The 27,399-nt window shown below is 44.9% G+C and overlaps 2 protein-coding genes across 6 annotated transcripts; both read right to left on the reverse strand.

Annotated features, from left to right (window-relative positions):
- Window positions 1-794: 794 nt before the first annotated feature.
- Window positions 795-3,675, reverse strand: LOC118780583 (heat shock 70 kDa protein). 2 transcript variants are annotated; one of them, XM_036533165.1, is made up of 2 exons: window positions 3,560-3,675; window positions 795-2,989 (listed from the first exon to the last, which is right to left on the reverse strand). In XM_036533165.1, the coding sequence occupies exon 2, from the start codon at window positions 2,969-2,971 to the stop codon at window positions 1,040-1,042; it is 1,932 nt and encodes a 643-aa protein (XP_036389058.1). In that variant the 5' UTR covers window positions 2,972-2,989; window positions 3,560-3,675; the 3' UTR covers window positions 795-1,039. The 2 variants fall into 2 exon arrangements, with proteins under 2 accessions (XP_036389058.1, XP_036389057.1); XM_036533164.1 differs by having other exon boundaries at window positions 985-2,993.
- A 681-nt stretch (window positions 3,676-4,356) lies between these two features.
- LOC118780506 (S-adenosylhomocysteine hydrolase-like protein 1) lies at window positions 4,357-26,281 on the reverse strand. 4 transcript variants are annotated; one of them, XM_036533039.1, is made up of 17 exons: window positions 25,782-26,281; window positions 16,322-16,436; window positions 16,009-16,152; window positions 15,648-15,748; window positions 15,265-15,367; window positions 13,772-13,866; window positions 13,470-13,576; window positions 13,120-13,236; window positions 12,960-13,023; window positions 12,618-12,706; window positions 11,970-12,040; window positions 11,644-11,738; window positions 11,070-11,168; window positions 9,369-9,437; window positions 7,958-8,036; window positions 7,217-7,337; window positions 4,357-6,895 (listed from the first exon to the last, which is right to left on the reverse strand). In XM_036533039.1, exons 1-17 carry the CDS (start codon window positions 25,959-25,961, stop codon window positions 6,889-6,891), a joined length of 1,656 nt encoding a protein of 551 aa, XP_036388932.1. In that variant the 5' UTR covers window positions 25,962-26,281; the 3' UTR covers window positions 4,357-6,888. The 4 variants fall into 4 exon arrangements, with proteins under 4 accessions (XP_036388932.1, XP_036388931.1, XP_036388933.1 ...); XM_036533038.1 differs by having other exon boundaries at window positions 16,322-16,439; XM_036533040.1 differs by lacking the exon at window positions 25,782-26,281 and adding an exon at window positions 20,274-20,335 and having other exon boundaries at window positions 16,322-16,439.
- Window positions 26,282-27,399: the final 1,118 nt, after the last annotated feature.

The following is a 27,399-nucleotide window of genomic DNA, read 5'->3' on the forward strand; positions in this document are numbered from 1 at the left end:
AACGCATTACTCGATGGCTTGGATTGTGATTTGTGAATGCTGAAAATGTTGCCGATTTCTTCAATTGGTATTTCTTTGCCGCAGCTACAACATAGACATGATAACAAGGCGTAAGCATTTTTTCTTCTACGCACGAAATGATGCGAGAAATAATATTCGACGAGACTGTAATACCGTACATCCAATGGCAAAATATGAAAAATATCAAAACATAATTGAATTACTTAACGCTGAGTTTGTCTTACTTATTTTTCCATGTATGGACTTTTCTGTTACATATGATGCACTGATTTAATTTGAGAAAATATAAATATCTGTGATATTTATCTGTGTCCTCCCTCTTTTATGATGTGATGAAAATAATTCCTAGATTTCAATCGGAGAAAATATTAAAATAATCACAAATTATTTCAGTAAGCATTCATGTACATCAAACTGTGCATTTTTTTCTTGAGTTTAGTGAAAAGAAAACCACCTAATGATAGCTTTTCGATGAACCCTTTGTTCCTAAGAACTGATTTCGGAAAGTGCTTTACATTCAACTGGTGGAGGCCACAAACATTTACATGGGACTGTCGCGTGAAAATGCCACTTTGGGTGTTGCAGAAAAGAAGAAACGAACAATCGAAATCATTTTATCTTAAACACTTTATTGCCAACGTTCAAAGGTCCAGCTCATGAGCGAGTAAATAACACAAAACTTCAAAAAAAAATCTCACATTTGAAATTTTTACTCTGTAATCAATATTTACAAACTACAAAAGTGCAAATATACTGGAGCTCTAAGAATGGAATTCATCTGAATGGAAAATTGCAGGCATCATTACAAACATGGTGCACATGTCAACATTTATAGTTACAATGTGATCTTCACAGCCAGTGTTGACAACAAGATGAGAAGCAGTCAACAGTGTAACAGTTTTTAGCTCATTTTAAACCAATTTTGAACACTTTTAACCAGGAAAAACATCTTTAGCAAACATATCTGCAAGAGAAAAGAAGTCCAGTGTGTGACAGACTGTTCATGATTTCACTTCCTTTAATCCACCTCCTCAATGGTGGGTCCTTGAGCGTTGGACCCCGCACTGGACCGGGCCTGCTCTCCACAGCTTCCTGTTGGCATCCCTCCCTGGTACAGCTTGGTGATGATAGGGTTACACACTTTCTCCAGCTCTTTCAGTTGATGTTCGTATTCCTCCTTGTCGGCCAGCTGATTGTTCTCCAGCCAGGAGATGGCCTGGTTGCACTTGTCAATGACCTTCTTCCTCTCATCCTCGCTGATCTTGCCCTTCATTTTCTCATCCTCCACACTACTCTTCATGTTGAAGGCATAGGACTCCAAGGTGTTCTTGGCAGCAATCTTCTCTCGCTGCAGGTCGTCCTCGGCTTTGTACTTGTCAGCCTCCTGCACCATCCTCTCGATTTCCTCTTTGCTCAGCCGACCCTTGTCGTTGGTGATGGTGATCTTGTTCTCTTTGCCCGTGCTTTTGTCCACCGCCGACACGTTGAGAATGCCGTTTGCGTCGATGTCGAAGGTTACCTCGATCTGGGGGACACCGCGCGGGGCCGGAGGAATGCCCGAAAGCTCAAACTTGCCCAGCAGGTTGTTGTCTTTGGTCATGGCTCTTTCTCCTTCATACACTTGGATCAAGACCCCGGGCTGGTTGTCGGAGTAGGTTGTGAAGGTCTGGGTCTGCTTGGTCGGAATGGTTGTGTTGCGCTTGATGAGGGCGGTCATGACTCCTCCCGCCGTCTCGATACCCAGTGACAGCGGCGCGACGTCCAGCAGCAGCAGGTCCTGCACGTTGTCAGAAGTATCGCCCATGAGGATGGCGGCCTGCACAGCTGCCCCGTAGGCCACCGCTTCGTCCGGGTTGATGCTCTTGTTCAGTTCCCTGCCGTTGAAGAAATCCTGCAGGAGTTTCTGGATCTTAGGGATTCGGGTGGAGCCTCCCACCAGAACAATATCGTGGATCTGCGACTTGTCCATTTTGGCATCTCTCAGGGCCTTCTCCACAGGCTCTAGCGTACCCCTGAAGAGATCGGAGTTCATTTCCTCAAAGCGTGCCCGGGTGATGGAAGTGTAGAAGTCGATGCCTTCAAAGAGAGAATCGATCTCGATGCTGGCCTGGGAGCTGGAGGACAAGGTTCTCTTGGCTCTCTCGCATGCCGTGCGCAGCCTCCTCAGCGCCCTCTTGTTCTGGCTGATGTCTTTCTTGTATTTCCTCTTGAACTCCTCCACAAAGTGATTGACCATGCGATTGTCAAAGTCCTCCCCACCCAGGTGAGTGTCACCCGCCGTGGCCTTCACCTCAAAGATGCCGTCCTCGATAGTCAGGATGGACACGTCAAAGGTGCCCCCGCCCAGGTCAAAGATCAGGACGTTGCGCTCACCTCTCTTGCCTTTGTCCAGGCCGTAGGCGATGGCGGCCGCCGTGGGCTCGTTGATGATCCTCAGCACGTTCAGCCCGGCGATCATGCCGGCGTCCTTGGTGGCCTGCCGCTGAGAGTCGTTGAAGTAGGCGGGCACGGTGATGACCGCGTTCGACACCTTCTGGCCAAGGTAGGCCTCGGCAATCTCCTTCATCTTCACCAGCACCATAGAGGAGATTTCTTCCGGATAGAAGGCTTTGCTCTCTCCTTTGTACTCCACTTGAACTTTGGGCTTTCCTCCGTCATTGATCACCTTGAAAGGCCAATGCTTCATATCCGACTGCACCACGGGCTCTTCGAACTTTCTGCCGATCAGACGCTTGGCGTCAAAGACGGTGTTGTTGGGGTTCATGGCCACCTGGTTCTTGGCAGCGTCTCCGATCAGCCTCTCTGTGTCCGTGAAGGCTACATAGCTGGGAGTGGTTCTGTTGCCCTGGTCGTTGGCGATGATTTCCACCTTTCCGTGCTGAAACACACCCACGCAGGAGTAGGTGGTTCCCAGATCGATCCCGATCGACACTCCTTTCGCAGAAGACATCTTGTTTATTTGTACAGGCTGCCTAGAACAAAAGAAAATCGATAATATGATGAATAACTGTGACAATTTTACATTCATATTACCATTAATATAGTTCATTCTCCCCGTCATTTCTTAGAATATGTACTAAAGCACACAGAAATACACAAAGCCAAACAGAGTACTGTGCACGATATTTTTAATTTTTCTAGCACAAACTTTTTCTGAATTGTTCAAAACATCTATATGTACGAAAATGTAAATACCACTAAAAACATCGTGGCTTCTTTTCATTACTGTTTGAAAGATCATTAATTTAGTAATGAAAAAAAGAACATTACGATAACATGAATCACTATTGCAAGCTCCCAGCTATTTTTGAACAAGTGTACACTGAATTAAATAAAAGGGAAACGAAACCAGTTAAACTGTTAAGTAGAGATCCTAAATTTGTTGTAAACAGGAAAATACATTTCCCATATAACAACCACTGTAGCTAAATGTGTATTTGTAACAACAAGAAACAAGACAACATCTGTAACAAGAAACAGATCCAAAAGTTAGTTAACCGTATCATTGAAAGAAGATTACGGTGAGCGGCATACTTACAGAAATATCTGGTTATCTCCGTTGATGTGCGGGTTTACTATCCGCTAGGTTATCCGGCTAACTGCTCGCTTGACTAAATGCACCTTCCGAAGTGCCCTCTCTTTATATCTAACGCTATGGTTCGAGAATTCTCTGGCTGCATCGTCCAATCGCAGCGCTCTTTCCCGATGTTGCGCTGCGTGTCTTCCCGAGAGTTCTGGAAAGTAACCGGCTTCTCTCGAGCGCTCAGCTGTGAGTCAGCTGCCCTGCGTGCGGGGCGGGCACACGCGCACTGTACTCTAATGACGTAATCACTACGGACTGCTTGTATCTGAAACTTTCAGCTGCGGTAAGATGAAATATAACATTAAAATCACATATGATTGTACTTTCATATTGATGGGGTATATTAGTTGGAAGATTTCCAAAATGTGTTGAACAGAATCACTCATTTCCATGATTCCCGAAGCCACTGATCTTAGAGGTCCCATGATACACATTTAAAAAGTATTCACAATGATGTATGTATGTGTTTCAAATTTAAGTTAAGAGTGAACGAGAACAACGTCTGAGTTAAAACTGATGTTTTGGCAGATCGTATCCTTTTAGAATGCTGAATAAATTATGAATTTTAATGTGTTTATGACAGAAACCAACGGAACTGAGACATGCAGTTCATGCGGCCACTCATACTTGCACATTCATTTATTCACAAGCTCTGGGCTTCAAGAGCCAAATGTATAAAGAAAATTGAAATACATGACATCTGAACTGCATTCGAGGTAGTTGTAGACATCCATCGGTACACAAAGAACAAAGGAACTCAAACAGCTGAACAGGTCACGTGTAGTGTTTATTATGCACAGTGTTTGCCTTCTTCAAAACTTTATCACTCATTTAAATAATATATTGAAAATATTCAGTTTAAAGAAAAAGTGTCAACATCAAAGCTCATCAGATACAATGGAAGTAAAATAATGACACAAGGCAATGCCCATGTCATACATCACAGTGATAGCTGCTTCACATACTAAAAGTATCATTTTTGTCATCAACTCTTCTGCACTATTGCAGTGCATATTCTGGGTGGGCATCTGGCAGTGTTTGCCCTTGGAATGAATACCTGCCCAATGTGACCTGGGTGGCCAATAACAAAGTTAACCAAACCATAGTTTAAATAAGAGATCCTTTAATTCTGCTGTGCTTTTATGGTGAATGCATTACGGGTTGAAGAGATCTTCCTGAACCACTCAAGGCTAGCGAATCTATGTATTCAGTACAACACAACCCTCTCCCTCTAGCATCCAATAGTGCCAAACACATTCTTTGACAGCATATGCAAAATGGTTTCAAAGGAAATGCAAACTGAAAGAGTGGTCTGTGTATTCCAAAGCATGAAGGAACATTGGGTATGACTGCAAGGCATTTTCTTTTCATGCGTGCAAACTATAGAAAAGACAAATGAGAAAACAATTTCATTTTGAGCTAATCAATTGCTGCCATAACATTGACCAGAAGGTGGGAACAGCAGGTCTGACACGCACAGCCGCATTCACGCAGTGCGAGCTGCAGCACTCAGTGTGAATCCTATCTGTGTGTAGCAGTGGCCCGGGTGTCAGACATGAAAGGAAAAGGCTCTGGCTGAATGATTATTATTACGCTTGCTCAAAGAGACAGGGATCTCTGGGGTTCAACAAAAACGGTACGGATATATTTTCCCTTTTTGCCAGCAGGTGATTCAGAAGGCAAAGTCACGTGGCCCCTGACCTTGGTGTTAACAAACAACTCCTGAGACCCAAAGCAGTGAATGATGCAAATCTACACAAAGATTGCTTTTTTCAAGTTTAGTAGAGGGCCACATTTATGCATTGCCCAGGCTACTTGCAGGCTACAATGATGAACATGAGCCACTACCAATGAGAGAACAGGGAATAACTGTGTCCTCTCAACTAAGGACCTACATGGTTCAGTAAGATGATAATTTGCAATGATGAAAAAAGCCAACCGTATAATGCATTTCATCACATCCAAAGTGTATTAACACCAGGAACATTGATTAAGAATACTACTGAAAGCCAAGGGTCACACAAAGAAATCAGGATTATCCTCAGCAACCACACAATTAAGAGCGAACCACACAAGCATGATGCAAACCATAACTTCCCTCAGTAAGAACTGATAGGAGAGCCACTGGGGAAAAGTCAAGAGCTAAGATGATTTTTTAGTTAGTATGAAGGGTGAATCCAACGCCACCGGTCCAAGGTAATTTGAAGTGTGCTAGGTTTTACCAGCTGAGTGTTATCCTGCAACAAATGACATTGTCATTTAGTAGACATTCTTATCCATATCAACTTACATAGGTTACCATTCGTACATGTTATCCACTTGTACTGCTCAATATTAAGTGAGGCACTTGTGGGTTCAGTGCCTAATGGTCCAACAGCAGGGAACTGAACCAGCAACCTTTCGGTTATGAGGCCTGCTCTTCACCACTTCAACAACATGGTGCCCTGAATTATGTTTTGGTGACATAGGTCTCGTCCAATCAGCCAATCAGCCAGATGCTTGCTCAGTTTGCGTTTAAAGGAATGAGATGTGGTTTATGGCCATGGGAACCTGAGAGCTGCAGCAAGCGCTGGGAGTTAGGTACAGCTGACCCATGCTCACACCTTCCATTTTTCATCACCTCCATCCCATCATTTACAGCATTTTGTAAATATTACTGTTTTCTTGTGTACTTGTTGAGACAGTGCACAGATGTCCTCTGCATATTAGCGTATACACACATTGTGAAGCAGATCTCAGAGCAATAACCCCCTCCAGGCCCATGGAATGCATCTGTGAACTAAAATGATCCAGAGAAGCTCAAGCATAAAACAAATTGTGTCATTTGGCAATATTCAAGGTTTCTAGGCAAATAAATTCAAAACTGAATAAAAATTAATTTGTGCAATTAAAAAAAGGAATACATACTAAAAAAATGTGCCAGGAAATGAAATAATGCCTTGATGCCAGAGATGGCAAACCTCATTCTTATTCTTACACTGACTGAGCATGTATCTGCAAGTGTGTGTGTGTGTGTGTGTGTGAGATTATATCTGTGTGGTTGTGTGTGTGTTCATGTGTGTATGTTTGTGTGTGTGTGAGCAGTGTGTGTGTGTATGGTCTGCAGTACCTTAGTGGACTGAGGGCAGTTTACTTCATTTTAAAAAGCATAAGAGACAGAGGATGCCATTGAGCTGAGAGACACCAGTGCTGCTCCTGAGAAGCACCTGTAAAGCAGCAGAGTCTCTCTCTCCATCTCTCCGTCTGTCTCTCTCAGAGCTGAAGGTCAGCGTGCTCCATTCACACTAATATCTGTGAACACAGAAACAGCAGACAGATTACCAGCTTCCTCTTTATGCCACCACACACTGCTATAGGAATTGAAACCAAACACCTGAGTGAATCAGAGCCCCACTCTCTCATTTGTAATGCTCTCTGTGGTTTGTCCAGGGGTATAATAATAATCTACGAAATCAGGCGGTCTCTGTCCCCTCTTTATGACCCTTGTGCATTGGGCTGAGAATGACTGCTCTTTGTGGTGGAGAGACTGGGTATTGTGGCTGATCTCAGACAGCTCCATTTCTTTGTACTGTAACTATAGTAGCTGTACCTGCAGCACTGTATTAGCTGTACCTGTAGTAGTTGGGTTTGAAGGGGCCATTCTTGTTCAGGCCCAGGTATTTGGCCTGCTCGTCCGAGAGCTCAGTCAGATGTGCATCAAAGGTGGGCAGGTGCAAGCTGGAAACATACTCATCTGCAGGATACATGCGCGCGCCCACACACACAAAGACAAAGATAAACAGGCACATGCACACACAGAAATGGTCACACATACAGTTAAGTGCACACAATACGCAGCAACTTCTGCTGTACTCAAACAAACATCCTATCCCCTAGAATCGTGGCCAACTGGTAACAGTGCCTCTCAGTTGAGACTAAAGCATGAATGTCTACAGCCTTCACAGAAATCAGACATCAGAAATCTACCACTATCAGAATAGACTTTAGAGAATAGACTTTATTGTCATTGCACGGTGGGGGTGCAACGAAATTGTGGACAAAAGAGTGCGCTGTAGTAGAGAGCCTTGAGCCGCTGCGTCCGTACACGCCACCATCTTTGAGTAGCACCAAAGATGGTGTAGTCTTTGGTAGTAGTATCAAAGATCACTTTGAGCAGTTCTTCCTCATTCGTGCTTCGAGGTGCAATGCTACAGTGACACCAGTAGATGGTGATCAAGATGTAATTACAGCGTACACTTGCATCTAATGAAGGGTAAAAGTAGGCGAGTTCAGGTATGATAAAACCCTGAAATGTACGTTCCATGTTTATGCAAATCAGTGGTTTAAAGATGACGGACGGAACCCCAGGCTCACCCATCTTTTTGGGCAGCAAGTAGACGTCCTGTTTGTAGCGCCCATCAGGTGCGTTGTACAGCTCAATGAGGGCCAGGGCCTGCACGGGCGAGGAGCAGAGATAAAGCTCAACACTGTGAAGGATGACACACAGACCTGGCACAAAATGAACACCAGAGGGCAGTAAAGCCCTCACACTGCCCAAGTTCTCCAATTACTGGCAGCATTTATGTGATGAAACAGCAATAAATAACAGCAATAAATTACCACTTCATCACATGATTTAACATATATGAAGTAGGCACCACACACCCCATGGGAACATTGTTACTGAAGGGGTAAATGCAAAATACACTCATACTAATTTCATTAAAACATTATACGTACATACAATAATTACAGTGTACAGATACTTCAAAATTATATCAATAAAATTCCTCCAGTGCTCTCACAAACAGTATCACCAAATTAATAGTGGTGATAATTATAAGAACATTATGTGTTATTTAACACAAATGGCTGAATCTACTGACAGAAACTCCAAAAGAGTTTAGGAAAGGCTGGCCAGTTCAGCTAATTTTTTTTTTTTTTGCTTTTTTCCTCTCTCTCACCCGGCCTTTGTGACTGTGAATGCAGCTGTACGTCAGGCTCGTCTCACTTGTTACTAACGTCTTACTTATTATTGCAGCCTGTGTACTCACACAAGAGCGCAGGGAGCAGCAAGCACAACCCTCCAGTGCACAATCCGTGCCAACCACCACCATTTTCCACATTACAAGTTCCACAGTCATTTAGGGGTTAAGTGCATCTCCCCGACATCATCTGAGCCACTTGCACACACCTGCAGGTCCCTGAGAGAGACCCTGAACCTGACAGAGCACGGCTTTGACCCCAGTGGAGTCATCAACTAATGATGAATCAGAAAGCACAGCAGTGGAACAAACTGGCTCCGTTCCGCTGGGTAGGGCTGGGTTTGTCTGCAGGGTTTCCTCATCTCTTTGTGTTCAGGCTCCTTGCATTCAGTATCCTTGACACTTTTCAGGCTCCTATAACATGACCTCAGCAGAGCAATACCTACCTTCCAATCGGTACTTATTTCACTGTAATGAACTGTGAGACCTGTAATGTGAAAAACAGCCACTGGCTGCGTGTGAGTGTATCAAAGGACTGCATTCGGCTCACTTCTGCTTTCCTGGGTTAGTACAGAGTGTCACGGATAGACAAGCCTCACAAGCTTCACAAGTAACGAACTTTCCTGGAGTTTGTTGTCCTAAAACCTCCACTTTCAGCTCCACTTTCCCATAAATGATACTTCTTATCAGCTAATGACTCATTTTTGGTAATGAGGGATATATGAAACACATATGTCTTGTCAGCATGTGTCTTGTCATGCCAGCCATAGCACCCTTACCTGTGATATGCAAAGACTCACCTGTGTTGTGGCTGTGATAGACAGGACAAACGTGGGAACTGTGGAGCAGCTCAGGTTCAAAAGGCGACCCTGGAAAACAAGTGCAATTCAGATCAATGTGGAAACAAGGTACAAACACATATCACCATGGTAAGCAGGTGCTAGTGCAGATGACTACAGCAAACAGGTATCAATTCAGATCACCATGAAATTCACACTCAGACTCAGATTAATCATGGTAACCAGGTACAAATTCATATGAATGTGGTAACGATGTACAGACTTAGATCAAAATGGTAAGCTTGTACAAACTGAACTCAAAGTGTTTGCACACATCAGTACAATATCAATGGTTAAACAGAGCATTCATTCCAAACACAACAGCTGTGGCCTGTGTGGAATTAAAATACAGGGGGTAGAAAAAAATGTAAACACCAAACATTGTAGGAATATTTCTTAATAAGGAGTAGGAACAGCTTCAGTCCTTCTTGGAATACTGTTACACAAGATTTGAACTCTTTCTAGTGGCAAGGTGGATCATTCTTCAAGAAGGAAAGCCTTCGGTTTTTTGAGAGATGAAGGAAGTGGAAATCTACTCTGCAACACACAGCGTTTGACCTCACCCTGGCTTTCAGGACACCACACTTGGATCTAGTTAGCAGCATGTATGGGAGGTGTGTGGTACACCTCTCTCTGGGGCGATAGGCGAGGGAAATGAAACATGCCCTCTTGGAGGCAGCGCACCAGGGCAACATTAACGTCACACACACTGTGAAGGGCGTCGGCTATTAAAGACCTCTCCCGTCCCGTCCACAATGAGAGAGGCTGGGGGGCAGAGACGAGAGCTAGAAACAGCAGAGGAAATGAACCATGGGAAAATCCCAGCAGCATATCACTCCCTGATAAAAACAGTATTTGTGTTGGTAATTTATTTTGCCCTGTTACTTTAGTTCTTTGAAACTTTGGAAGACCTGTGAGGCTAAACCGAAGAAGTTTTTTGTCTTTGTATTTTTTTGACTCTTATCTGCATTGTTATAAACACTGGTCAGCAGAATGGAAAACATTCCAGTCCATTTCATGTCCGATCAGTCCCCAATCTGACCACACCTCCGGCGTGCGACACAGAGTTATTGTCTTGGAATATGGGAACATCTCCAGGAACAAGACTTGCAGCATGGTGTGCCTGGTCACCTAAAATGTCTTTGTATTCCTCGGCCATAATTCTACCATGCAGAGTAATAATCAGACTCCCATAAGATGGCTGTCCATACCACCAGACCCATCACCATGTTTAGCAGTTGGTAATAGGAAATGTGGGTTAAAGGCTTCCTTTGGCTTTCTCCAAACATGAACCTGTCTGAATTTACATTCTATCTCTTAGCAAATGCTCTTATCCAGAATGACAGACACAATGTTACATTTACATTTTTGACATCCTGAATACCAGAATACAATTTTTAACATTTTGACACTCTTTTCCACAGAGAATCCAGAAGTCAAGAGCATCCAGAGAAGTGACACAAAAAGACACCATCAAGTCAAGAACAAGAGCCAGTCCCAAACTCACATATGCAAATCACACAGCAATTTGTGGTAACAAGATGTTTTAGCAGAGGGAGACAGGGTGTTTTAGCAATAAGCGACACGTGTGTTTTAGCAATAAAGGACAGGGTGATGCTGGGTTGGAATAGTTTTTAGGCGGCATGGGGCAGTCTGTTGTACCTCAGCTAGCAGGACAACCCTCTTGCCATCAGGCCAGATTATGTGGTCCACCTGTGACCGCACCCTCTCCCAGGTGAGCTCTGGCGTTCTCAAGCTGGCCTGGAGAGAGAGAAGTGCAGTGCTCAGGTACATATCATGTACACTCTCACATATGTACAGACTCACACAAACAAACACACACACACACACATGTATGTGCTCACAATTACACACTGACACATGCTAACACACTTGCACATAAGTATGTACATACACACATAGTCACACATATACCAACATGCTTATTCACGCACACATACACATGTACACATACATGCCCATGCATGAAAATGCTTAAATGGTTCTGTAGGCCAGCGTTTTGATAGGCTATGATGGTTGTAGGGCAGTGCTCTCATAGGCTGTGCTGGTGGTGTAGGAAAGTGCTCTGATAGGCTGTGATGGTTGTAGGTGAGCACTCTGATAGGTTGAAATAATGCTGCAGGTGAGCATTGATAGGCTGAAATGATGCTGTATGTGAGTGCAGGCTGTGATGGCACTCTAGTTGAGCACATTCACATGCCTCTCCCGTCCTCACCACGTCGATCTCGGTGTTGGAGTGACCCATGTTGCATATGATGCATCCGTTCTTGGTCCGGTCCAGCAGGTCTCTGCTCACTACGTTTTTATTGCCTGCAGGATGACAACCACCTCTCAGTCACCATCTCAGAGTGGCCACAGCTGCCTATGCACCTCCATTCCAAAATAGTCCATTAAGCACATACTGATTCGCCGGCTGGTCAGTTCACAACTCAAAGGCAAGGTGGACAGGGAGGTCTTCTATAATGGCACACTCAGCTTACATATAGATACAGCTGGCAGTGTAAGGCAACTGAAGGGTGGTGTGAGGCGGAGCTGTAATACCTGTACAGGTGATGATCACATCCACCTGGCGAATTACCTCGCTGAGCTTGACTACTCGGAACCCGTCCATGCTGTGAAGAGACAGGTACAGAATTAGCAGCCACACCTGACCGAGGTTCCCGCCTGAGAAACTGAAAATCAGAACACCTGCTTAAAGCAAATGAAATGTGGCAGCTCACACTGAGCTAGAATGGGATTAAAGAGGAACAAAAGGAGCCAAAGCTAATGGAGCATCAGGAGAAGGTTTGAGTGTTGTATGCTCAATGAGGGCTGGGGAAGTCTAGCGGTGTCCTATGACCTTTGCCTCATTACAATGATGATTACTTTAATTATTAGCTTTATTCTGCCAAAAATGTTTCAGCCATTCTGTATCGATAACTTTGAAAAGACCTAAAAAATTAGTCTTCTACCAATGAAATGAACAATATGTGATTAATGTATATTTATAAATTGATTATATTATAAATTAATGTTTTAAACTTTGAGTAAGAACTTCCAGCAAACAGACATGAATGCTGAGTGTGAATCTCCCACTGAAGCAGTAGGCATTTAAAGAGTTTTATATGGAATGTGGCGTCTGTGGTGCAGTTGGTGTCAGCTGAGTTGTCCCCCATAGCACAGGACCACTTCCTGTTTCCTGTTTCTCACCAGGCCTGCAGGGCACATATGGGGTCAATCTCTGTGACACAAACAATGGCTCCCAGAGCTTTCAATGCAGTGCAGCAGCCCTTCCCGACCTACAAGACAGACAAGAGGACTCTCAATACAGGCTCAGCCTCAAGATCAAAAAGGACTCCAGAATGACTCAGACTCAGTATTGAACAAAAGAGTCAGCATTGTTTCAATACAGCTGTTAAACACTGCAACTCCTGGCAACAGTTTGGTCAGAAAGCTCCCAGCATCAGACTTGGGCTGGCATTTTGCAGGTTCAGTTTGACTGTCTGAGCACAAGGAGGTCAGATTCAGATGGTGTGTATAAACAGAACTCACCTCTCCATAACCACAAACCACAACTTGTTTTCCACCAAACATCACATCAGTGGTCCTCTTCAGACTGCGAAAGAAATAGAGGCGCTGAATAATGCCTACAGGGGATCATAGGGGGGCTGTGAGTCACGACGGGGGTCATGAAAGGGGGGCTTTGACTCACCCATCCAGAATGGACTCCCTGCAGCAGTACAGATTGTCAAACTTCTGCTTGGTGACCGAGTCGTTCACATTCATGGCAGGAACACACAGCTTGCCTGCCTTGGACAGCTGGTACAACCTGGCAAAACCACAATATAGCATTATCATTGGAGCAAGTCTTTTCACCATCTCCAAGCTGTGCATGGAGAACAAATACACCAACACAATGAAGCCTTGTTTATAGATAAAGCACCTGTTATTTTAGAGAAATCTAATTAAATATTAGATGAATTTAATAATGCTATTACTATGATGCACCCAACCTCTGGACTCTGTAGACCACACCTGCACTTGATGGCGGCACAGCCTTACCTGTGTACACCTGTGACGCTCTCCTCCACGATACCACGGATGTTCTTAAACACGTTGGGGTACTTCTTATACACCCAGTGTGTCAGGTCCCCCCCGTCATCCAGAATCTGACAGCAGCACAGTGACCACATGTTCAGAACACACACATACATATACACACATACACACACACATGCGCACACACACACACACAGTGCAGTAAGAATATGCTCAGGACTATCTATAGAGAGTTCACACTGATGACCTCTTTGAGGTGGTCTGGGGGTGATTTTGGGGTGAACGGTGGGCTGAGTTGTTCCTACCATGTTGGCCTGCCAGCCCTCCTTGTTGATGCAGCGGTCGATGCACCACCAGAAATCATCCTCCGACTCACCTTTCCAGGCAAACACAGCGACCCCTGTAGGATGACAAGAGGGTGTACCATCAATTTGAATCTAACACTCTAAATGCTGGCATCACATGAGGGAGTCATACCTGCCTCCCACTCAACACACACACACACACACAACCAGTCTGTGTAAGAGATTCCATCCCCCTGGGTGGGGTAGCCAACCAGCGTGGGTGGCCCCTGAGCGACTGGAGGCCATTTACCATTAAATACTCTGATACTTATTGTTGGCTTGTATTTTGCATGCTTTGTGCAGTGGTGGTTAGCAGTGAGGCTAAGCTAAAGGCTAGTGGTGGTTAACAGTGAAGCTAAGCCAAAGGGCAGTGGTGGTTAGCAGTGAGGTGTCCTGAGGACAGGATTGGCGGAGCGCTGCTCATGGGTGCCTGGCACACTGAGCTACAGCAGCTCCAAATGTAATTTAATTACACCTTTCACACCTTTCATCTACCTTTCACACCTTTCATCTACCTTCCACACCTTTCATCCAAGCACTGCCTGTTGTGCAAGCACGGCCACTGTGAGGCAGAGATGGAACATGTCCAACTTTGTGCCTAATAATTTACTGACTGGAAACATTAACCTGCTCTTTACTGGCAATAAAGGTTTATGGAGACATTTTACAGAGGCTACAGGAAAGCAAGGCTTCCTTTATAATTAGCTTGTAAACCAAAATAATACAGGTTATTCCCTTTAAATACTATGATCTTGGCACACGGCAAAACTCGAGGCTGACTGGCTGTCCAAGAGCACAGCTGCAGCCAGATTCACTGGTGTGACAGTGTGACAGTAATTACACAGTTACTTCACAGGCTGTTGTCACAGTGGCACAGACCACATCAGACTGAACAGTGCAAGGTCCAGACGAGATCAGACATGGAAACACAGACATCACACTTGAAAACCAATGTTTTCCAAATGTACTTCAAAAAAATCCTTAGAATGTGGGAATGTGAAACATGAGAGAACTAGGATTCCGATCATGCATAAAGTTGCACTGTATTAAAAAAGGAACAGCTGACACACTGATCAGAGGTGAACCAATAACAAGATTGTATTGTCCTTTACTGTTACTGCAGTACAGACAGAAATACAGGTATAGATCCCCTGAGGAAATACCATGGCAACATCATGGAGAGGCAAGCAGGTGCGTACTGGAGAAGCAGGAAGAAGGAATACTGCCAGCCTGGTGCTGTGAGGCAGAGTTTATACAACCAATGTAGCCGTGTAGCCAATCTGCAAAATCCCCTCATGGCTACACTGCATTTCTAACACTCAGAGGCACATATGAATTCTTGCGTATGCGTCAAAGGCAAAGTAACACAATGCCACTGTGCTTAAGAAACAGTCATTAATGGTGACTGTCATGATGGTTAGTAAACACCTTGCTCCAGTAAATGTGTCCCTTACCGGTCTCGGCGAGGGCTGCAGCCACCTCATTCTGTGTGGAGTAGATATTACAGGCAGTCCAACGACACTCAGCACCCAGAGCAACCAGAGTCTCTATTAGCACCTGCAAGACAGACAGACACACGGACACAGACAGACAGACAGAGGCAGGTTGATGGATCAGTCTTGTCCCAAAAATGAATCCTCTGAAGCACCCCTGACCCCTGACCCCTGTCCCAGAGTGTGCAGGCAGTCACTCCAGATACATATATATATGTATAACTATGGTGTGCTTGTGAGCATGGAGAACAATGCTAACCTGTACATATGTGTGTGTGTGTGTGTGTGTGTGTGTGTGTGTGTGTGTGTGTGTGCACACGGTGAGAATCAGATGGATGGCTTACTGCAATCTGAGCGGTTATGTGGGTACATCCCACTATTCTGGCTCCTGCTAATGGCTTCTCCCCCTGGGCTCTCTTCCTCAGGGAAATCAGGGCTGACATGTCTAAGAGAGACAGAGAGATGGAGAGGAAGTGAAACGCTGCTTCTCCACACATAATGACAGACACATTGGGGTGCTTCATATCCACACCACAAGCAGCAAGCAGAACATCAGCACCTGCATCACACAACACCCTTATCACTCATCACCTCCGGTAACACTATAACAAGTGGATGCACACCCAAACACACACACAGGTGCACACACGCGCGCACACACACACATACACACACACACACACACACACACACACACATACACACCTTGTTCGGCGATCTCAATCTCACGGCGGCCGAACTCGGCCTGCTTGATGGTTTTCACGCAGAAGTCACTGCTGCCCTTGGAGTTAAGCTGCGTCTTGTCCCGCGGTGAGGTTTCATCATCGGAGCTGTCTGTGTATGAGGCCGCTGGAGAGGGAGAAACAGTGATCTCTCTGATTCAGCAAGAGACCAAAACCCCTGTGATTCACAAAGGGGCCAAAATCTCTCCGATTCAGAGAGGGTCCAAAGCGTCTCCGAGTGGGAATATAAGGGATAAAAATCTGTCAGATTGGGGATAGGACGGGCAGGTGGGTACCTGAGCTGTAGCTGTCTGTGGAGGACTGGGAGATGGAGCGTGACAGGGAACGGCGTCCTGCTTTGGTGGGAAATTTGCTGAATTCCTGCTTCTCTTCTGGGTTTGCAAAGTGGATCTGCTGCAAAAACAATATAAGACACACTGCACTGAACCAGGAGGACATGTGTGCATTCTAACTCCTCAAAATTAGAAGAGGCACTTACTAAATTTACTTTCTACTGACTGGAGACTGACAGAACGCTCAGAATGTTTATGAGAAAAATCATTTTATAAAATTAAAAATACTGTCCACTCTCCAGAGTGACTCACATAGGTCACAACTGTGTCCATTTATACTGCTTGGATATTTAACTGCAGCAGTTGTGGGTTAAGAACTTTGCCCATGGGTACTGCAGCAGTGTCCCAGTCGGGAATCAAATTACTAACCTTCTGGTTACAAGCACTGCTCCTTACCACTATGCTACAATGCTGCCCCGTTTCAGATCACATGTGGTTAATCGGAACTGGAGCTAAGCATGCTGTCTGCTAAGCATTGCTAACTCTGCCCCATGTGTTCAAATAATATTCAGACAGTAATATGTTACCTGTAAGTAGCCCTTCACCTCAAAATGACTCTTCCTATGATCCTGTTACGTGAGGAAAGGGCTGACTAGCAGATTACCCTTTGTGTTGATGTGACCATGCATGAGTTAACCACAAAGGCTGCCTGCCACAATGCTATTTTAACATTCTCTGGCTTGCCAATCATGATTTATTCAAATACACAATGTTAAGCTGTTGGCATGGAACATTGCATTTTTAAAGTGTTTAGGGGAGAGGGCGGACTGTCTGGGGGAAGGTGTTCCATAGTAAATCACCTCAATCTCTCTACAATCAGTGGCTTCAATCCTTAAATCCTATTGGTTAATTACTCCAGCCTGTGCCACTGAATCCATTATAAATATGGTAATAAAGATACTAAATGCTCCAGTGCTTCCTAAGCTGCCGGCAGATGTTGATACAGATCACTGCACATGCTGCACAAGCCTTTCTCAGATTCACCACAGAGTTGCTCACTGCTACACTTAGCCCCATAGCAATGCTCACCGCTACACTTAGCCCCACAGAGATACACACTGCTCCACTTAGGCCCATAGCGATGCTCACTGCTACACCTAGCCCCGCAGAGATACACACTAGCACACTTAGCCCCATAGCGATGCTCACCGCTACACTTAGCCCCACAGAGATACACACTGCTATACTATGCTATGCTCAACACCACACTTAAAAGCCACCCTGACTGATCTAGCTCTGGAACTCAGGGCGCAACTGATTGGTCAGGTGCATCTCACACATAAGGCCCCCCTAGAAGAGCGTGGGATATGGAAGCAGCTTGGTTACAGCTCCTGGCAGCGCCTGTGCGCAGGGAGGGTAAACAGCTTTGTGTGCTTACTGAAAACAACTGCATGGGACCTGCCAGTTTACACAACACACTGCCCAGAACACCCGGCACACACGACGAGGGACAGGGTCCTACTGCACACTGCGTGGGTAAGCACCGATAATGCCTGCGTATTTACAGTGTAAGTACTGTGTTTCCGTGCTGGCTTAGAGCTGGGGAAAGCAGGGTAGCAGGAATAACTCTTCATCCACTTCTCAAAAAAGCATTACTATACTACACATGTTTACAAAATAGATTATATTTTCAATAGGTGATTTCAGTGACAGGTTTACTGGCCTTCCAGTATGAGGTGGGCCTACAGGCCAAACTGCTGGAAGTGACCAGGAGCACTTTGGGCAGAGAGCTACAGTCTGTGCTATCAGTATACATGAAGTCCTCACTTCACAGCCATTCAGTTTACAGACCACATGTTACTGTGAGACTAGATTACCTTGACACGTTACACATTGCTGAGAGTGAACACACACACACTATGAGAGTGCATATGAACACACTGTGTAACACACTCACACACCATGGAAATGTACAGTTCCCAGCCAGCTATCCTCACTTTTGCTGTGAATACTGTGACATGCTCACTGGCTGCAAATGACCAGACGAGAGGCAGCGATGAAGGTCTTCACTGTCAGAGCTCCTGTCTGCAGCCCCATGGAGACCTGCCTTCCACATCACTGTGAAACTGACTGACATGGATGCTTTAATGATGAGACTCCTGATAAACACTGTTAGGATGCAAGGATGTGGATGTGCAGCCAGGACAGACAGACACAAAGCAGAGACAGATGATTTCTGCAACACTGCTACTAACAGGGATGTGTTAAAGAGCTGCTGTATTTGAACCCTATGCAGAGACAGGCAATCATGTTTTTATTTCTGTACAGAATAGGGTTCTGTTTGCTTGCTGCTTGTGGTGTGGATATGTCATTATGTGTGGAGGAGTAGCGTTTCACTTCCTCTCCATCTCTCTGTCTCTCTCAGACATGTCAGCCCTGATTTCCCTGAGAAAGAGAGCCCAGGGCTACAGGATAGCGTCACACAACCAAACCTTTCTTAAGACGACTGTCGCACAGACTGTTTACCCACATCCCTGCATGACACTGCAATGCACTTTCAAAATGCTGTTCAGCTCCACATTGACTTTGGACGTTCGGTCCATGTTGCTGTAGGCCAAATGGACTTCACCTTTTCCAGATGGGTGTTTCTGGTGAGGATGTGGCTGATTCCACAGCGAGCTTTCAGCTATTTAGCCCTGTGCAAATTAACTGCACGCTCACCAACTCTGGACATTGAACATGCCCACGGGAGAGATTAGCCGTGCTCAAGATCGGAAAGAGGACTGACTAAAGATTGACAGAGCACTCATTAATAGGCACTCCTTAAGTGCTAATTAACAGTCTCTCCTTCATAACTGAACATTAATAGGCGCTCCTTAATAAGTGCTCATTAATATGCACTTCTAAATATATGATTGGTAATAGGCACTCATTAATAAGTGCTCAGCATGGAGAGAAAAGGACAGAGGGTTTACTTTGTGATACCTGGTTCAGTTTTGCAGTTCTTCAGCAACAGCTGGTTGATAAAAATTCTAAATGGTTTACCACACACTTAGTACCATTTATATCTAATAGGAACGTGAACATTTTCCTCTAAAAAATCCAACAAATATTTAACCCTGAACTATCAAGTCAACTGCCCTTACAAGTTTGGTATGCCCAACCAAAGACTTTCCCTGGGATTGGTTTTGTCATAGTAGCAACATAAGTTCCCCTTCCTGGCATGATGTAAAACTTTACAGGAAAACTGTCCTCCTTTAACCAGAAGCACGCTCAGAACTGGGTCTATCAGGTATATGATCAGCTGCATCAAGTAGCTCCTGCTAGGGCTGAAATACAGCCAGCAAACACTGTGCCCCACCCCCCCCCCCCCCCCCACCACCACCTCTGCCACCCCTCACTGGAGCAAACACAGGGATATATACCCAGTCTCAGAAATACCTTCCCTGCCAAATCCCCTGGCCCCCCTAAAAAAAACACTAGGCAACCAACATCCCCACAAAACCCTCTACAATACTCCATACCATGCTCCTTACAATGCCCTCTAAAATGCTCCAAACTTTAGCAGTAGTCTGGCAGACAAATCACAAGCCACCACGTAGTATAAGAATACAGTCACTTACACATACTACAGATATTACCCTGCCCTACCTGCCTGTGCTCTTGGGGTCTGTAATGTCTCACTCTTCTGTGCCTGCCCCAGTGGCCTGTAAGTGCTCACTCTGTCCTGTCTGTTTCCCAGTGGTATGTAAGTACTCACTCTTTCCTGTCTGTGCCCCAGTGGTCTGTGCATACTCACTCTGCCCTGTCTGTGCCCCAGTGGTCTGTGCATACTCACTCTGCCCTGTCTGTGCCCCAGTGGTCTGTACATACTCACTCTGCCCTGTCTGTGCCCCAATGGTATGTAAGTACTCACTCTGCCCTGTCTGTGCCCCAGTGGTACGTAAGTACTCACTCTTTCCTGTCTGTGCTCCATGGCTTCACTCCGCAGGTCTCTGTTACTCCAGTAGTGAATGAATGTCATTTCACCCTCATGCTCTGTTATGCTCACCTCCAAAACTGGGGGTGGGGCCACAGTCTCCACCCTGCTCTCCACCCTCCCCAATCCAGCTTTCTCTTTCTCTCCCTGTTTCTCTGTCTCTGTCCCTTTCGCTCTCTATCTAGTTGTGTTTCTCCTTGTTTTTATGTTTCTCCAACTCCTCCTCAATGCTCACAGAAGGACCATACCAAATGCCTCTCCCAAACTGCAGGTTTCTCCTCTCCCAAACTGCAGGTTTCTCCTCTCCTGAGCTGCACGTCTCTCCTTTCCCAAGCCGCAGGTCTCTCCTGTCCAGAGCTGCAGGTCTCCCTCTCCTAAGCTGCAAGCGATGCCTGTTTATGAAACAGGATTCCACTGAAATTTCCACATTGTATAACTGCCACTGACACTCAGCTGTTAAATGTCACAACATACACATGCTTCTAGCCAAATAGCTAACATTACATTCACTTTTATGAAGAGATCAGTACTGCAAAAACGATGAGTATGTTGTTGTTAATGATGGTCAGTGGCCTTCCCTTTGGACCATGCAGAAAAGCCAGGGTGCTGCAGTGGAGGACACAATGTCTTCTGTGAGAAGCACACAGTGGCATGACAGCCAACAGGTGTTGTAGGAAATAGTCCAATAGGGGCTTACCAAACCTGCTCCCAGACAAACCACACTGACCTTCACCTGTACTGCCTAGCAATACAACAGCAGAGCAAGACGTAGATTGATCTTTCCGGAAGGAAACTGCAGAGATTTATATAGCAGTCAGAATGGCATGTCCCGCTAACACTGACTGGTAACATAAATCATGCCTAGAATGTTAGGAAAAACAACATTATATCCTTACATTATGGAGTTAATGAAAAACAGAGCAATTCGTTGTTGCTGATCTGCTGATAGAGGACCCCTTGTCTTATTCCAAAGATTGACAACAGGAGACATCAAATTTCCAGAGAAACAAAGTCCATTATTTACCATGCATTAACCAGCAGCCACCTGCCAAGTACCGGGCACATATTCTGGGCAGAACAGAAATTATGGGATAGCCAGACAGCACAGGAGGAAATGTTCTCTGAAAGTCAGTGGGGATGCGTTGAATTTCACATCTTATTGCCATTTTTCTGTGTTCTGTGTTTCCCAGTGATCACTATGACTCATGCTGTGAAGGTCAGAAACTCACTGTCACACGTATTGCTCACACCACTCCAAGCAAAGAGGAGCCACAGAACTAAAGAGTGCAGGCACACTGAGTGTTTCACTTCATATTTCTAAATTCAAAAGGGAAATCTCCAGTCAATTACAGCCATCTATTTAACACATTGTTTGGACAAAAGGCGTTGGCTTTATGCTTTAGGTGAAAACATTTAACTTCACATCTCCTGCAAAGTTACACAACTTCCTAGAGATCTGTAACCTTTGACATTAATAAGGAAAAGCCAGCAAATGATGATTAAAAAATATCCATGTTAAACACAAATGGTTCTAACTGACAATGCTGGCACTGACTCTGTTTAAATTAAACTGCTTTGCACAACAAGCCGGATGTTTCAGAGATAAGAACCGCAATTGACCTCATGCCCAGTGGAAGAGGCATGAACTCCTTTCCTTTGTCAGCTTTGGAAAAGGCATGGCTGCTCTGAGGTGGCAAAGAGCAAAATATCCATCTTCACCTGAAGACTGTGACTTGACAGTGACTGAAATTATGACATAATGTTTGAGAGTATTCCAGGTTAGCCGTTCTCAAGTAAGAGAGCGGATGATGCCAGCAAAGAAGAACAACAGTATAAGACACGGTGCTGTGTTTGCTGTGTGCACCAGTGTTAAGTGCTTTATGCACCGGTGTTAAGCTCGGTGCAAATCTGATAGGGATTCTTTGGACACCAGCTTTCTGTTTATAGTTTCATCATGAAAAAACATTCAAACACATAAATCACAGCAGGACAAGTGAAGGGAGAGGAAAAGCTAAGGAAAGCACAAAGCACTTGCACAAAATGCAGAGAGCTCCCCTGGTCTTCAGCTAACAGCTTTGTAATGTTGTGCGAGCAATGCCTGCACACTGAAGGGGATTCATTTCACAGTAAAATGAACCCAATGAACGGCCTTATGAAGCATCTGGTGTGTGCATGTGTGTGTCTATAGGTACATGTGTGTACGTGTACATGTTTGTGTGTCTGGGTGGGTAGGGAGTTCCGTAGGTGTCTCCTGGTACTCTCTCCCAGCAGGAGTCAAAGAGGATTTGACATTCCTACAGGGAGCCTCAGCAGCAGCAATTACTTAGCCACAGCACCCTTCTGGATTCACTCACTACAAAAAGGGGCCAAGGGAGAGAGGGAGAGAGAGAGGAAGACAGCAAGAGAGAGAGGGGGAGGGAGGAGGAGGAAGAGGGAGATAGCCGCAGCTTGCAGGGCCCATTCCACCTTCAATAAAATATTAATGAAAAATTAAACTTGTGTTTGGTCCACTGGGAAAGGCCAGCAAAACCAAGAGCAAAACAGATTCAACCTACTTGCAGACGTACAAGGTTATGGAGTCTAACCAGCGAGGAAGCCAAGCACTGAGGGAGCCAAGCTGTATCACAATGTAACACAATGTGTTTACATGTAAGGTCACTTCCCACACTGCATCTCTTCACAAATAGAATGGCCTTCACTACAAGCTCCTACACCGCAGCCATGCCTGCTGCACCATTATCTGCATAATGTCACATCCAGCTGGCATAATAAGCTCTACTGGCTGGGAGTTTCCCAGTTTTTATGGTGCGTTTCGTGCCACACACTCCTTTTGATTGTAACTACTACATTTAACTACAATTGGAGATGAAAAAAGGGGGCTAACAAAGGGCTAAAGAACTTTGACTGTACTCATCATGCAGAGAGCTAACTAACTACAACATTCTCCAACCAAACTATAATCCACACAGATGAAGTATTCCCCAGAGAGAGAGAAAAAGATCTTAAATAATGAATGTGCTAGAAATTTGTTTCTGGTCTGGGTCTGGTATTGCCTTATGTTGATTCCCCTGGCACAGAAAGCCAACAGAGTAAAGTTCCACCTTTGAAACTGAAAATACTACCGTGCAATGTGTGACGATGTTTACTATGATCAAAGGGAACATATCATTCTCATCAAAGCAGTCTGCAAAGCAACCTGTACATGAAGAGATGAGTTCCAGGTCTGCATACGCCAATGCCTGAATTCTGCTTCACTGTAGAGGACACATGGTCCAGCCTACATCTCCTCCCTGGGCTTTTTCAGTGGTCACTTAAAGAGGTTAGGAGGAGACCATTACACATGTATGTTTCCATGGTGAAAGATGGCAATCCTGGACCTACTGCATCAGGTAAAGGCCGCAGCTTAAGACACAGGTGCAACTTCCACTCTCATCTGGAGAGTGGCTGCAAGGGCTACATGTTCAAAAAGGAGTGGAGCAGCCAGCGTTAAGAATGCTGTTGCAAATAACTAACTGTTTAGCAGCATGGAACAAGGACACTAGCCAGGTCACACTGAGATCAGGTGCTGGAACCCCAGACAGGTCAATGAAGGCGCCCAGCCTAAAGCTCTTCAGATGACTATTAGCAAACTAACTTTCCAATGCGCTGTGGCAATATGACTAATGGTGCACATGACAATGAAAAATATGACTTCTATTGCGGCAAAACACACTGACCTTTAATCCTTAAATCTAAATCATAGCTGCTCTCCCGGTTTCAGGCCAGGAGTCCATCACAGTTTGCACATCTGTATACCAGTGTATGCCAGCTTGGCTGGCTTCCAGAAGCCACCACTAAATGTGTGTGGTTTTCTGGTGAAGATCTTGTTCCACAGTGCATTCACACATCGTAAACCCAGAGTACTGAGAGCAGTCAAGTGCAGCGAAAAACTACTCAGAGCTAATCAGTCCTGTTAGGCAACATGCTAGCTATAGAGACCCTTGACCCATGACCCATGACCTACTGTCATGTCACATGACTGCCTAGTCTACACATTCAAAGCAAGCCACACAAGCTCAAAAAGAGAGGAAAGGCAATACAAACAGTTTGGGGGGGGGGGGGGGGTGCTTCGTGAGGATGTACTTAGATGTTACTACTTTTAAGTGTTCATTTAACTGTTACCACTTACTTGTTTAGAGACTGAGGCTGGTTACTATTTGGTATGTGAGGCTAGGCTTAATACTTGTTAACTGAGGCTGAGACTGGTACTAGTGCTTTGTTAGGAAATATACAGGGAAAACTCGGCTGCTAACAGACCAGAAGGGGGCACTCTCCCCCTGAAAGGGAGACATTAACACTCCTATACAGTGGGAGGGAAACTGTGCTACAGAAGATGCATATTTCAGATATTAATACTCTTGAGTGGAGCAATGTATATGCAGTTGGTTACACAGAGTAGGTTAAGACAGACCCAATGTGCTCTTTGGTTTGCATCCACAGTTTCAACCACATGTATAAGCTGCCCATGTACAAAACCCAACTGTCTCATTTCATACAGTTGTGGTTTGCACTTAAATGTGTTTTATATGTAACATATGCAGAATGTTATATGGATATATAATATATTGCCCTGAAACAAATTCTAAACTAACTGTACCCGATTCCAATTATCCAGTTCTAATCATAATAGGAAATCCACTCCATGGATGCACTATGGTGTCAGATAAGATAAACGATATACAAAACTGGAAAGGAGAAATTTACACATGGCAGAAGATGAAGAGTAGCAGAACAGTTACCCAGCAGTACGTACAGCTTGTGTTAACATACAGATTGGAGATATTTCTCTATACATTTTGTAACGTGATTAGCTGAGTCCTCCAGCAGGTCATTCATATATTATCCTATACATACACTACTCCTGCCCCCATTTCATTTGTCCTCGAGGTAATCAGGTCATACACTCCAGCCAAGATGTATAAGCAAGTGTCTGTGCTTAGCGAGCACCAAAATGTTTTTATTGCCTATGGTTAACTAGCTTTGAGGTTGTTCACAAACTCCAGTTTATAACAGAAAGAGAGAAGCAAAAAAGTAAGAAGCTCAAACCATGCAGTCTACAAATCTCATGGCAATAAGCACAGTTGCAGCTATGCAACCACTAGCCAAAATAACTAGGTTCTAGATACTGCAATACGGTAACATCAGCGATTCTTGACTTTAAGAGCTGGACCAAATGTCTCAATGTTCTGTTAGAGGCTATCCAGCCAGTTAAACATGATGAACATACACACAAAAAATGCATGATGCGATTTTTAAAACAAGTTGTCTTTCGGTAGCGCATCCTTATTCGAATAGTTTATCATACACTAAATCCCTGGAATGTCAAACGCACATCTCAGCTGGTACACTAGGTAGCCATATGTCTTATACAGTGCTGTCTCGCATGCAAGCCAGACTGCTCCGGTTTAACCGTCCAAAAATCCCAGGTGATAGCAAATCGCTTACCTTCTTGACAGATTTGTGAGTAGGGACTGCGGTGAAAGCGGAGGATACTTCCCCCACGTTAATGTCACTGTTCCTGCTCACGGTCATCGCTGAATATTTTTCCGCCACATTCTCGCTCTCTTTGACTTCTTTGCTAGCTTGCTTCACCTCCAACTTTCCGTCACCCGCAGAGTCCGACATTGTGGTCTGCTGCTCACAGATAGCTGAAGTCTCCAATACAACGCTCCGTAAGCTCCTACTACTTGGCGGAAAGGATGAATGACGACGTTGTCGTATACCGGCAAGTCACCTTGTCCTGCTCAGTCAACAGAACAGACGCAACATTACTTAGGAGATAAAAAGATACCTAATCTTTGACGAAAATGCAGTTTTACTGCTATTATGATTTAGTCCTGTATATGGACTGCTTCAGTCTGCTCGTATTCGTTTTAATATTAACAATGTAATGATGCCCTGGCAGGTGCCGTACCCTCTCACACGCTCTGAGGTGCGCGTACCAATGCAGGCATGCAGCAGCTGTTGGTAGGCGGTTTGTTTGGACAGGCACCTGAAACCGTGGGCGGGAGTGGGAGGAGCTTCCCACAGATAGCCACTCAACCGCCATGTTGGCTCAAATCGCGCCCTTTTGCCATTGCTTTAGCGGTGGATGAAGCGATGCGATGACTCCCGTAGTACTGTTGAGAATATCTGAGATACGCGTGTACGGTGTACCCTTGTACAGCACTTAAGATTAGAAAGGAGGATGACAAAATGTATACCTACTTTATGTCGTATACCAACTTATGTTACTACTACTTAACGGTTGATTATGTATATAACATTACAAACAGCTCTGTGGCCCCTATGTTGTAGCAACAGAAGCTTGTGGCAGTACAAGGCTGGCAGTTGAAAATGGTGATATAAGAAATTGTTTACCGCAATGGTACTACATCACAAGTAAGACTGTGTCACTGCAGGCCTAACCCTACTTCTTGCGCTTTTTGCGAGTCGCTCTGGGTAAGAATGTCTGCCAAATGAACCAATGTAAATGTAATTTGCCAAGTTAACTGCTTCTGAGAGGATAAAGAACACTTTTAAAACAAGTCATCCATTTATAAGCTGAGTAATGTGGCTACACAACACAGAATTGCTTAAGATCTAACACCATCAGTGAGACCATGCAAAAACATGCAACAAAACTGCCTCTCTGCCTTCAGTACTTCCAATGCTATGAATGCGGATAGCCTCTTTGGAAAATAAAGGGCACACAGCGGTTGCCAGGGGAACAGTATTACCTCCTTATAATTGCATCCCAAGGGAAAGCTAGTTTGTGCTGCTCTCTTGTTTGTCCGTACAGGAAGACAGCCAGAATTAAACCGACCAATATCACTACTACCCGTCTGTGTTAGTCAGCCCAAAGCATCACAGCTGGGAGAGAGCAGCTGAATTTGGAGATTTAGGGGCATGTGGTGCCCCCCAGGCCAGAACAGAGGGCTCCTAACTGGGGTAAGCTCAGGCAGCAGTGGCCCTGGCTCTGAAGTATGGGGTCGAGTCAGAGAGCTGGAAGACTGCGCTGGTGTGCAGAGGAGGCCTGAATTGTGGAGTGATCATGGCTGAGGATGTGTAAGAATGAAATGTA

Source organism: Megalops cyprinoides, chromosome 7 (genome assembly GCF_013368585.1).
Source record: "Megalops cyprinoides isolate fMegCyp1 chromosome 7, fMegCyp1.pri, whole genome shotgun sequence".
NCBI classification, from domain to species: domain Eukaryota; kingdom Metazoa; phylum Chordata; class Actinopteri; order Elopiformes; family Megalopidae; genus Megalops; species Megalops cyprinoides.

Bases quoted from the DNA above. Each gene is read 5' to 3' on its own strand.
- LOC118780583 (XM_036533165.1), bottom strand. From the start codon at position 2,971: ATGTCTTCTGCGAAAGGAGTGTCGATCGGGATCGATCTGGGAACCACC.
- LOC118780506 (XM_036533038.1), bottom strand. From the start codon at position 25,961: ATGTCGGACTCTGCGGGTGACGGAAAGTTGGAGGTGAAGCAAGCTAGC. The intron at 11,169-11,643 runs GTGAGGACGGGA...CTCTCTCTCCAG, and splicing joins CCAACACCGAGATCGACGTG to GCCAGCTTGAGAACGCCAGA. The intron at 7,338-7,957 runs GTGAGCCTGGGG...TGTATCCTGCAG, and splicing joins CTTGCTGCCCAAAAAGATGG to ATGAGTATGTTTCCAGCTTG.